At 34.1% G+C, this 12,416-nt stretch overlaps 1 protein-coding gene across 2 annotated transcripts in view; it reads left to right on the top strand.

Annotated features, from left to right (window-relative positions):
• LOC149780958 (ATP-dependent translocase ABCB1-like) overlaps nucleotides 1-12,416 on the top strand; it is a 94,548-nt gene that overhangs the window by 58,697 nt on the left and 23,435 nt on the right. The window contains exons 12-18 of one of the 2 annotated variants that reach the window (XM_089938058.1): nucleotides 1,146-1,310; nucleotides 2,637-2,664; nucleotides 4,360-4,463; nucleotides 4,876-5,043; nucleotides 7,862-7,963; nucleotides 10,264-10,341; nucleotides 11,284-11,367. In XM_089938058.1, the coding sequence (XP_089794184.1) occupies nucleotides 1,146-1,310; nucleotides 2,637-2,664; nucleotides 4,360-4,463; nucleotides 4,876-5,043; nucleotides 7,862-7,963; nucleotides 10,264-10,341; nucleotides 11,284-11,367 (729 nt within the window). The remainder of the gene's footprint in view (nucleotides 1-1,145; nucleotides 1,311-2,636; nucleotides 2,665-4,359; nucleotides 4,464-4,875; nucleotides 5,044-7,861; nucleotides 7,964-10,263; nucleotides 10,342-11,283; nucleotides 11,368-12,416) is intronic. The other variant, XM_089938059.1, reaches the window with a different exon arrangement.

The following is a 12,416-nucleotide window of genomic DNA, read 5'->3' as shown; positions in this document are numbered from 1 at the left end:
CATTGTTTTCCCACTTCGAGACTGGTACACTGCTCAATTAATAAAAAGTGGTGTGAGTTCTATAAAAATAATGGTCCAGTCAGAGAATTGATTCGGCTTACTGATCTCGGTTGTTACAGGACATGTCAACATAACTTTTCTTGACCATTGGTTTTGGACGAGTTAGGGTATCCGTAAACATTGGTAGATTCAGACAAAATTCGGAATATTGGGGTGAAATGATTCTAACAATGTCACCTTTTTCTGTTGAATACATTGTACAGTTTTCAGACAAACAAAGCTACATTTTACCTTCTGAAGTAAAATGAAACATCCTCTTGCAAAATCTGAAAATGTTAAAATATTTTGGATCACTTGTTGAAAAAGGTTATGCAGGTCGAAAGTGAGCGTAGCTTTGGTTTTCCAGCATTTGTATTGCCTTGTATTCCTCTTCGGGCTCATAATCCTTGCACAACTTCAGTGAAGGAGTTCCTTTAAAAGCTGTTGTGTATAGTCTAAGAATTATGCAGATTAAAGATTAATAGTGATATATGTGATTATTCTTGTTTAAGCTCAAGGCTAAATTACAAAGGTATGTTTTCTTTGTTTTTTTCACAAGTAGTTTTTTAAAGTTAAAATCCGGTGCTTTACACCCACCAGATGGGTCATGTAGCTAATTTGAGATTACTATGATAGATTATTATATATTTCAGGCAATTGCTAGTACCGAATATGGGCAGATCCTCATAGTTCTCGTGCTGCATTGTATGGATCATTCACCTTCTGGTTAATTATAAAATCAGTTTGTCCCAGTTTCTTGTTTGGTGATGCATAATGAGGGATGCCCAAATCAAAAGTTGTTAAATGTTTTCTTACAGACTGTTGTAGATGGTGACCACCATAAGTTTAAGAAGATTCCACTTGTTTATGACAGTCCACAATTTGGTCCTTTTCGGTGCATATTTATTTCTTCTAAGGAGTTTTTGTTTTCTATGTTATGATAGGCTCTCAGAGAAAAAATTTTGGTTCTGATTCTAATCTGCAGCATACTTTTATTTATATCTTTTGTTCACATTTAGTCTTTCCTCTTTCTGTGTTCCAAAGTGGAACGTCCGCGAAAGAAATTTTTTAAATATAATTTTAGGATTTTATGATTTTGATTCTAGGCTCAGATTGGCAGAACTACAATAATTATCGCTCATAGACTGTCTACCATACGCAATGCGGACACCATTTATGTACTGGTGAATGGTGAGGTTGTGGAACAGGGCACACACAAGGATCTGATGAAGAGAGAGGGTGCTTACCATGGGCTTGTCAAACACCAGGAGGTAAGACCAACAAATTAGTCATTTTTGTATTGTACCTTGACTGCTGCTGAACACAAAATGCAACAGATATAATACATTTGCAGCAGCCACTCAAAAGACATAAAGGACTCTCCCTAGCGTGCAATTGGAAACTCCAACCCGAGGGCCTGAATTGGTCAGCAGAAACAAGACTGTGATCAAATTCTGTTCCAAAAGGTGTGATTGCCCAATCACATGCTAACGCATGTGATGGAGTATTTTTCTTTAATTTCTGATTAGAAAAGAATGATGGAAAGAAGAAGATGGATCACAGGTGTGGAGATAGCAGTAGAAAGACTTGATTTTCATGTCATTATACAGGGCATAGAAAGTTTAGCTTACAAAAATGATTTTTCATTATTAAACCTGAACGGTATGTGTTTTAAGTATTAAAAGCACTAGAAATATTGCCAATATTCATAATAAGTAAACATAATGACACTATAAGTGTCATTGAGCATACATGGAGTTTTGCATAAATTCTGCTCTCATATATATATATATATATATATATATATATATATATATATATATATATATATATATATATATGCGTCTTTCTACAAGAATATATCTTTTACAGAGAGACTTGCATAACTAAGTATGGACAGTTCAAAGCCAAGAACAGCTTTGTAACAAGTCATGCTAATGTTAATTTTACTGCAGACATTGTTTTAAGCGCATCAGAGGCCGTTGTTTGAGTGTTGTTGAACAGATAGCATTACATTGATCATTTCCAAGAAAATTACATTATCGTTTACAACACTAACACATCCATGTTCAGAGTTAATTTAAAATTTCGTACTTTGTTCCTACTTTTTACAGACAATGAACGTCGTTTTCAAAACAGAATATTAACTCCAGAAATGGTCTGAAATTAGTCATGAAGCTTCTTATTATACAATTTCTTTGTTCATCTCTTCTTTGATAGTGGGTACTTTTTGTCAACTAGGTGATATACGAGGCAGAAAATGAACTGTTCATCCCAAATGGGATGCGTTATGTGTGCTATACTGATGGACATGCATTTTTCGCTGTTTAACCTATGACAGTGCCATTTTATTGTTTAACATCAATTCTATTGAAATGAACTCTTTTATGGTGTCGGTCCAATTTTCATTAATGAACATACCATTCCTCCATTCCTCGTTTGCAATTAACATTTTCTTACAAATATTTTCTTTCTCAGGACAGCGAAATAGCTATCTTTACCTCTAAAACCTTTTGTTCATCCATGGTCATGTGCACACAAAATCATGAGGGAATAACTCTTGTTACTTAATTAATTAACTTCATTGTTTTTGACAGATGCAGAAAGTAACGGAGGAAGATGAAGGTGAGTTATCTGTGCTAATTTATGGTGTCGTAAATCGATATATACTATCAGTCGAGATCAAAAATTGAGTAGTAGAAACCAAACTGAGGTTAAAACCCCAAAAATGTCTCATATCATAAAAACGTTTAGATGAACTCTAGTTGTGACAATTCTGAAAGCTCTGCTTTTGTACCTGAGGCTGAGGTTTCACTCTTAGCTATTCATAATTGCACTTTTCAGATGTAAATTGCATTTAAATTTGTTCGTAGGAAACCTCGCTCTCAAATTAAATCCAAATTAGGATCTGACTTTGTTCCTAGCATGTTTTTACCACAGGTTTTGAAAGACCAATTTAGAAAATGTAATTCAACTTAAACTGAATCCTGACTGAAATATTTGTTAATAACATTCACGGCAGCGTGTTAGCCAATACACTAGTTACCGTCTTCAGCTGTTTAGAGTAATCACCTTTGACTCGATAACTAGTTGACACATGCATAGGTAGGACATGTGCTGAATCCTGACTGAAATATTTGTTAATAACATTCACGGCAGCATGTTAGCCAATACACTAGTTACCGTCTTCAGCTGTTTAGAGTAATCACATTTGACTCGATAACTAGTTGACACATAGGTAGGACATGTGCTGATAGATTATTTTGTTATATGTCGAAATTATTAATTTGTTAGTTGTTTGTGATTTTTTAACAAACACTACATAATTTGGTAATGTAGTAATAACTTAAACGTATGATTAATGCCATGACCATATTTAGTGTGTAAAATAGCGTTTGTAGTCACTGTTTATAATAGAAGGAGGGACTGAATATTTTCACAGTGTGATGTTAGCTTATGAAAGCGTATTTTGTCTTGTGAACAAATTATCTTCTGTATGAGGTGTACTGGCCAAACTCTGAACATCATAGCTATGTTTCAAACTTAAATGTCAATTAGACAAGTTAGATATGTGTTCCATTAAAAGCTAAATGTCAGTTAGGTAGAATAGCTGTGTTTCATTAAAAGCTAAATGTCAGTTGAACATTTCAGTTTTGCGCAACATGATAATCATAGGTCCTTCCTACTTTTGTTATTGGTATGTTTTGCATATGTTTTCCAAAATTGAAGGGAAGCTATTTACAACAACACAAATTTAATTCCGTTATTACCAGGTATGACACCTCTTGAAGTAATTTCATTCAAATTTTGGCTTCACTTATCGTAGATTTTTTAATGAAATACAAGCCTAGTGTGTGGTTATGAAACTGATGACATTTTGAAAAACTTTTTTCTCTAATTTTGCTTGGAGTGAGGTTAGAGTTACGTAATTTTGGTTTTATATTATTGTTAAGATTCCTATACAACATGCCAAATTTCGACCATATTGGACGGCTCTAAATACGATTTTTTAATACTTTTGGGCTTGAGTTCAGTATTTATGTGTAGAATGAGACCAAGTGAACAGATAAATCCAATTGCGAATCATTTTTACACCCGTTCAGGTCCTGTAAAAAAAATATTGTTTTCATTTGACTAAGTTTCAGGTTTGTTTCACTCAAGAATTGTGTACTGACAGTAATATATTTTTAGGAATAGTCATGTAGGTCTGATATACAAAATAATCCGATCACATAGAATACATTTTACAGTTAAGCCAAAACTATCGTCTCCAATTTTTAATGTGTTGGATATTTCTCAAAATCTATTTATATTATCCAGTGTTGGAAGAGTTGGAGAAAACATTAGTGGATGTCCCGTCGAGGAACATGGGCTCACCATTACCAGTCCAAAACGAATTATTCAGCCAAAAGAGTCGTATATCAGTAGGTTTATGCTAAAAATTTCTATCACATTCTACAAGAAAAAGCATACCAATGCATACAGTGATTCTACCAGAAGTAAAAATATATTTAAGAGGCTTTAAGTTTGATTTGTGTCATTTTTCCCTTCTTTTTCACGACTCTAAAAACTTATTCTAGCATATAATTTTTGAACAGATGAAATCCAAAGCAATGTTGAGGCTATTGACTTCAGTAAAACAGTTTAATTTTGCCTGGGCAGTGATAATTTCAATAATTCACTGCAGGTTAAAGTGCCTCTCTCGTTTGATATGTGCAATTCGTAGCTATGAATTAATTGAACCAAAGACCTTAAAATCTTGGCAACGTATTATTGTAAATCTCATAATATGGACACATGCTTTCAGGCAGTCATTTTTATGGATTACGTTTTCAGATTTCAGAAGAGAAAACGGAGGAAACAAATCTGCCTGAATTTTCAATGAAACGAATTTTACGTCTCAATGCTCCTGAATGGTATCTTATTGTCATGGGATGCCTGACAGCTATTATTGCAGGAGGCATACATCCGAGCTTCTCCTTTCTCGTTACTGAGTTCATTGGGGTAAGCAGTTTGTACGATACATGTTAGTAGACATGAATTCTTTACACGTAATTGCCGACTGAATTGTTCTTAGTTTAAAATGTAAGCTGTTTTATATCCTTGTACAGTATGATTTAATGTACATGGAGCTTAAAGGTAGATCAGCACAATCCTGGTTATGTACATGGAGCTTAAAGGTAGATCAGCACAATCCTGGTTGTAAGTTGCTGGCTTAAAGATGTTCTTACCATGTAAAAGTAGAATTACTATCACTCTTTTTGAATATAAATCCTTGCAAGAGAAGTAAATATTTACTCCAGAAATGTAAAGTTACAAAAATGAAAGCGTTATAATACTTTCAAAGTCATAGAAAATAAAAGACAAGGGTTTAAAATATACACTCCTTACAATATGAGTTGTAGACTGGCTATACAAACGTCTTTCTTTTATAGAATTCAAGATTTTTTCAGGTGGTACGTCATAAAAAAGCTTCATAAATGAGTTCACAATAAAATACATCTGTCTCAGTGCATGTGTCAATCTACTCAACCTGAATGTTTATGCATGCTGACCAATAGTGACCTTATACGAGTGGTGCCAACCTCTAATGATGACTTTCATGTAGTAAAACATGTTTTTAGAGTTTTTATTCCACTAATTTTGGCAAAGATGTAAGACATACAGATTTTTCCAACATCTGAAGTCAGTATACAGAATTTTCCATTCAGAAATTGGTGGTTGCAAGGTAGCTTTGGCTGCTTTAACTGTCTTTCATTACCAGGAAGCAAAAAGTGTAGAATAATGTTTCCTGATTTTATGAGCAATTCATGTGTCTGTAAGACTTGTGGTATTAGATTGGTGTAAGATTTAGGGTTTTTAAATATTTCAGTTTTTATAAAGAACCCAAAAAACTGAAATTTGCATTACGATAGGGTTCGATATACTTTGAGATATACTTTGAGATTGGCGTTAATTTCTGCGGAAATATATGGAGGTGTACATGGTAATGGGTCTGACATGGCTTCATTGGATATTGCAACAACAGTTACAACTTTGTCTTCATCTTTAGAATCGTTTAATACAAGGTTGCATGGGGACAACAGGAACCTCTAAGTTATTGCATTTACCGTGTAATATGAAGACTGGTAAAGGATTTTCGTAATGGCAATGATGAAATATTGTTTTTGACATTGATAAGCATAGTAATGATTTGGAAATATGTAATTTTGGAGATCCGATCAACATGATTCTTGCTGTTTTTAAATGAGGGTCAAGTCCTAGACCACAATGTGGAAAGATGTATGGTTTGCGATCATACAAGGCTTAGTATTTGTAACTAAAGACGACATCACATACGAGATTAGAAGGACTAGAGAAGATAGGTTGGTAGTATACAAAATATCCAGTGGTTTTTTTTGTCAGAGATAAAGTGTTAAATTGTTTGCCTTATCATAGAATCTTTCTGAAGGTGAAGTTCTAAATGTTCACAGAGTTATCGTCTCTGGTTATGCATCTGATCACGTTTGTACAGGACCGCTGATTCACACACACACACACGTTTGTACAGGACTGCTGATTCACACACACACACACACACACACATGCATTTGTACAGGACTGCTGATTCACACACACACACACGTTTATACATGTAAGATTTGTGAGATTATTGAGCCATTCTCAAATTAGCTGTTACTAAAAACACTTACACCCAGAGACAGACCTTCTGGTATGCTCTCCTATATCTGTTGGATTTGAGTCATATTAAATACATGGCTTTTCAATATTTGCCCTTGAGGTGTCTAAGATATGGAAGGGAAGCTAGTTTCTGCTAAAAAATAAGACCTAATAATTTGGTCTCCTCCACAAAAGGGATCAGAGAACCATTAATAATTAATTGGATCATCATGCATTTTATGCAGTTTACATGCATTGAGTTCAGATGTCAAACGTACGAAAGTAAAAAAATGTTTCCATTATTGATCATATATTTAGTTGATTTTCAATTAATGTCCATACTTTATTTATCTAAAGCAAATTGAACAGTTGTCGATATTCAATCATTGGTCATTTCATGGATTAATGGTATTAAATTTTTTTTACCCAAGTCAAGTGTTTTCACACTTTAATGGATCTCAATGCAAACAATGGAAAGCTGTTGCAATAACAAAGGGAGAATACTTTCTTAACTTCTTATTCGCAACTTTTACACAAAGATGAGAATTCTTGGCCATCATTCTTGACTCGGAACATTTTCCGTTTCTAGATCATTAGCTGAATTGTTCCCTTTTCTTTTTAATCTCCGTCTGCCACTATTGGTTGCCATTTTGTTGAGTTTTCCTAAAATATAACGTTATCAGTTCATCAAACGCGTGCACTACATCCGCCATGGAGAGAAACAATGTAACAAGAATTTAAACTGAAGTGTTGCGCTTGTTATGTCATTGCTATACATTATGATATACATTAATAAAGGTAGAAACCTTACTAGATTTGCACTTGCCACTACTTGTTAGACGATGGTCTTTGCAAGGGTTTCCTTAGTAACAATGGTGAACTTTACAAGTCAGCAGAGAGAAGCTATCTTTCGTTAACCTCATAAACATTGAATGGCTAGCTAGAGGTCGAGGATCCTATCCTTCATAGACACCCATTTGCCACCATTAGTTGCCTTTTAACATATGGGGGAGGGGAGGCGCATCGGGCCTATTGTCCATACATGAACCTGGAAGAGGAGTCATGGAGAAGAAGGGGATATTAAAGTCAATATTGGAAACAATATCTAACAAATTATTGTTTTCTGCAAGTAATGATGTGAAATTTCAAATCCATTTCTTAGGTGTTCAGCGGTGAGCCAGATGGAATGAGATACACAGCAAAAATCCTGGTTGCCATCATCATGGGAATTGCTGTTTTTAATTTTGCAGTGCGAGTGCTATTGGTATGTACATCTTTTGCTGTTAGGTAATGACAGTAGTAGAATCCAAGTTTTATCACCACTTCTGATGATGTTACTATCAAACTTGGGCTAAATATTACCTTAAAGACTGAAAGGCACATACTTTGTCATTGGCTCATCGTCGTATAATATATGTGAATGCATGGGAGAGGATTACAACTAAAATCTAGTCAATAAAATTCATTGGCTGCTTTATCGTTCATTTAAGAAATATTTCTAAACTCTGAGCATGTTTTCAATAAATGTGTTTCTTTTTCTTTTAGCGACTGTTGAACATCGGTTTTGAATTATCAAGGAATTCCGTTTTCAACAAGGGACAGTCTATATAGAATAAGTGTTTTCTTCCCCTTTATGAAGCAAAATGCTAGAAAGAGCAAGGATTGCTAGTCGGACAACCTTACTTTTGTATTAAAATGCTTGTGCAAGCCATCTTAAAATTGTTTGCAAGTCTATAACTTAAGATAGATGAGATATCGGGTTCTGCAAAACCCATGTGTTAAAATTATATATATATTATGAATTTTACTTTCTCACTGCTGCTATACTCAGCAGCTATGGAGATTAATTTATTCTACAATTTACTAAAGAATACACCTATCCACTGCCACAGCAACTGCGTGTTAAACTATAGTTTAAACATAATTTAAATGAAGTGCATATCAGTCTGTTGGATTCAACCTTATATCTCGATTTAAAAGGTCATGGTATTTATAGCACATGTATATATATGAAAACGCATATAAATTTCACCATGATATGGATGCAAATTGTTGCAGGAACTAATTTTGTGTTTGCATTTGGTCTAGAGTTAAAAATGGTATTGTGTGTTCCACAAAATATGCAATACTAGATGGAGAGAAGATCTTTGTAGGGAAACAATTTTGGATAATTTGCTTATAAGTGGATTACATTTTAGTCGCAATGCTTTCTATATTGATCACAAATTGATCGAAAAGGAAAGTATAATACCCATCTTTATGCGAAAAGTAATTTCAAGAATTTAATTCACACAGTAGTTTGTTTTGGTAATAGTATTAAAATACATCTATCATATGCACATAGCAACTATCAATTTGCTGTCAAGTCCTTTATAAACGATTGACATATCTTTGTTTTGCCAAAATTCCATATCCTGCATTCCCTTATCATCGTAAAATGTCACCTTGGCTAGTTATAATGTTTTTCTGTACTATTTTTGTGCAACTTGGTGTCAGCTACATTTCTGGAGCAACCCCATAACTACTTGTTGTTTGTTATAATAGCAGTATTTTGAATTCACATGAAACAAATTCAGGAAAACCTTTGTTGACGAAATCACAAACTGCCTCTACTGCTATTTTCTTTCCTCCTTTCGATAACTGTATACACTTTTTAAAACTCGAATTTATTAAACAATAGACACTATTAAATGTCAAAGCAGCTGTATTTGTTGCAATAAAATTTTATATAATCCAGATCCCATAAGACTAGTGTCATTTCATTTTCGCTTGTTAATTCTGAAATTGCAATGTAAAATTTGGCAAATACAATATGTATGTATGTGTGTATGTATGTATGTATGTGGGTAGTAGTTAGGTATGTAGCTAGGCAGGTAGGTATGTATGTATGTACGTGGGTAGTAGTTAGGTATGTAGCTAGGCAGGTAAGTATGTATGGATGTGGTTAGGTTGGTATGTATGTATGCATGCATGTATGTATGTATGTATGATGTTGCTTTGTTTGTTTTACTACCATTTTATCTTTCATCCATTGGTTTTGTCTTTTAATCTACCAGCATCTCTTACCTGTTCATTATGTAAACCAGTCTATCAATGTTTCCTTAATGTGCGTTGTACCAGTCTGTCAGTGTTTTCCTTAATGTGTGCTGTACCAGTCTATCAGTGTTTTCCTTAATGTGCATTGTACCAGTCTATCAATGTTTTCCTTAGTGTGTTTTGTACCAGTTTGCACTGTACACCTGTTAACACATTTCAAACAGATCAAACAGTTGGATTCTTAAAGTTGGACAAGCTAAATGATACAGCCTGACACAAGTGATGTTACTCGGATTCCATTATATATGTATTCATCAGATTTCATATCTATAGGCCTGTACAGATTGATTTACACATGTACAGGCTTGTATAGATTCACACACACACTCACAATGGCACACAGAGAGAGATGCCCATATATATGAAATCTGATTAACACATATATAATGTATCATTTTGTTGGTCCAACTCTAAGAATCCAAGCTGTATGACTACATATAATTCATTATTGTTATTTACCTATTACAGTTAGTGTGTTTCACTAATGCTGGTGCCAACTTGACTAGACGATTACGGAGCTTGACGTTCAGAGCCATTTTAAGACAGGTAGGTAAAAGTTTCTCCTTATGGATTAGCTTCAGGAATAGAGTTTTTATGATCAGTGTGTCAAATTGGGAGGATCACTTTATTGTTGATCTAGAGAACATTAAGTTTTATCGAATTTCAAGAAAAGGGGAGGACTTAACATTCAATATCTGTTTTCCCTTCCATTTATTTGTCAGTTTCATTGTTGTTATGCCCATCACCTCTTTAATTTAAGCTGACGTTTTGCAGTTTTTGATGAAATTATGATGCATGATATTCTTGAAAGAGTGTGTCACATACCCACTTAATATCCTTTCTTCAACGTCCTGGTCCAAGATCTGCATTTGCAGTCGTTGTCTGCCGTATAACTGTAAAGAGGATAGCGATGCGGGGATAAAACCTTTGTACATCTCTGCATCTTAAGTTGAAGATATGGTTATCAAATTCATGCACACATCTTCAAGGTAAGGCCATAGATCGAAGCACTGAAACTAATTTGTATTTTCTCAGTTTGTAGAGCATGGGACATGATTTGATGAAATTCACTCGTTAAATTTGAATCGCAATCAAAATCCTGGATTTGCAAGAAAACGTTGGCTTATAATAGAATATGAATGAAATGACGTAGAGAGTTTCAAAGGTTTTTGTTCATATAAGTAGTTATCTATTAAATTAATATCCAATCAAAAGGCTAATAAGAAGGCACATTTATCTAGTATATTTGTGTAATATTGAATCGCCTAATGTAGTGTGTAAAATGCAAACAAATTCTGCATCATTGAAGACATTTTAGAAAATTTGAGGCTGTTTGGACTCTAATGAAAATTTCTATTTGAGAAGAATTATATACGTGGTTTGCTTAACTTGAGCGATTAAAAAGGTATGCATTTTCCTCGTTTTTGTGCATTTTCTATGTTCTCGATAACATAATCTATAAAATTTCATAAAGTCATTTCTTTGCAGGATATTGCATTCTTCGATGAACCAAACAACAAGGTGGGTCACCTTACCACCAGACTATCCAATGACTGTACCATAGTACAGGGGGTAAGTGATGTATAATAGTTGTAGCTTCTTCTCTGTTGTTTTTTTGTACCCACGTATATTCAGGATGCTTATGCATGTGTTAAGTATTTGTATTTATTGGTAAGATTGCGAATAATCCTACAATTTTGAAGAAAGCACTTGTTTTCTGTCTGATGTACACATAATTTCTCAAGTCTACTAAATATTTTCTCGTTTGATGAATAAGCATGTTTAATGTTTAGTGGTCCTCTCTGATAAATATCTTGCCCGCCTATTTGTATCCCATTCAGATTATCCGAGTCTATCACATCAATAGTGTAATTATAAAATTGGAGACTTCATTATCAACACTTACTATTTTATCAATATGCTCTCTAATGTTAACATGTCTTTCTCAGTATCAGCTATAGCGTAAGCGTAATAATGTCACTGTAGTTATAGCTTTTTGACTGCAATTTATACAACAATTAACATGCATATAGCAAATTAATTTACTGTAAGGTACTGGCAATTTAATTATCGGAGGGAAGGTGAGGGCTGTGTGGTCTTTTCTGGACCGAAATATTTTATTTTCTTTTATCGCAAGATGATAATTTTTTTTTAATAATATCATGGATAGAACATGGTATTAGTTTGCTATAAATCAAGGCTGTGTATTTTTCCAGTCATTGAAAAATGAAATCAAACACATATATCAGGCCCCTGCCAGAAAACATTGAATTGTTGGTCCCTGATATAATTGTTGGATACTGTGGTACTTCTCTCGGTATGTGGAGAAATGCCACAGTACAAACTTTTTCACAGTACCCGGCTTTGCATCGATTTCTAATGTCACAATACTATATATATCACATCACAGAGATCCCGATTGGATACTTGCAGGCTTCTTTTTATAACGCGGTTCATATGAGTCATTCAGGTGATTCATATTTTAAAGGAGGCAGCGTTATACTGAAGGGCATTCTAAAAAGGTTATATCAGAATAATGCATAAAATGATTTGAAGAAATATTATTTAGCGGTTTGAATCTATGTTAGAATTGTGCCAAGAACCAAAACGAAGTAGCAATG

Source organism: Sinohyriopsis cumingii, chromosome 16, assembly GCF_028554795.1.
Source record: "Sinohyriopsis cumingii isolate HCF-2022 chromosome 16, ASM2855479v2, whole genome shotgun sequence".
In the NCBI taxonomy this organism is placed as follows: domain Eukaryota; kingdom Metazoa; phylum Mollusca; class Bivalvia; order Unionida; family Unionidae; genus Sinohyriopsis; species Sinohyriopsis cumingii.
The sequence above is the reverse complement of the archived record's forward strand: the minus strand, read 5'-3'. Positions and strand labels throughout refer to the sequence as shown.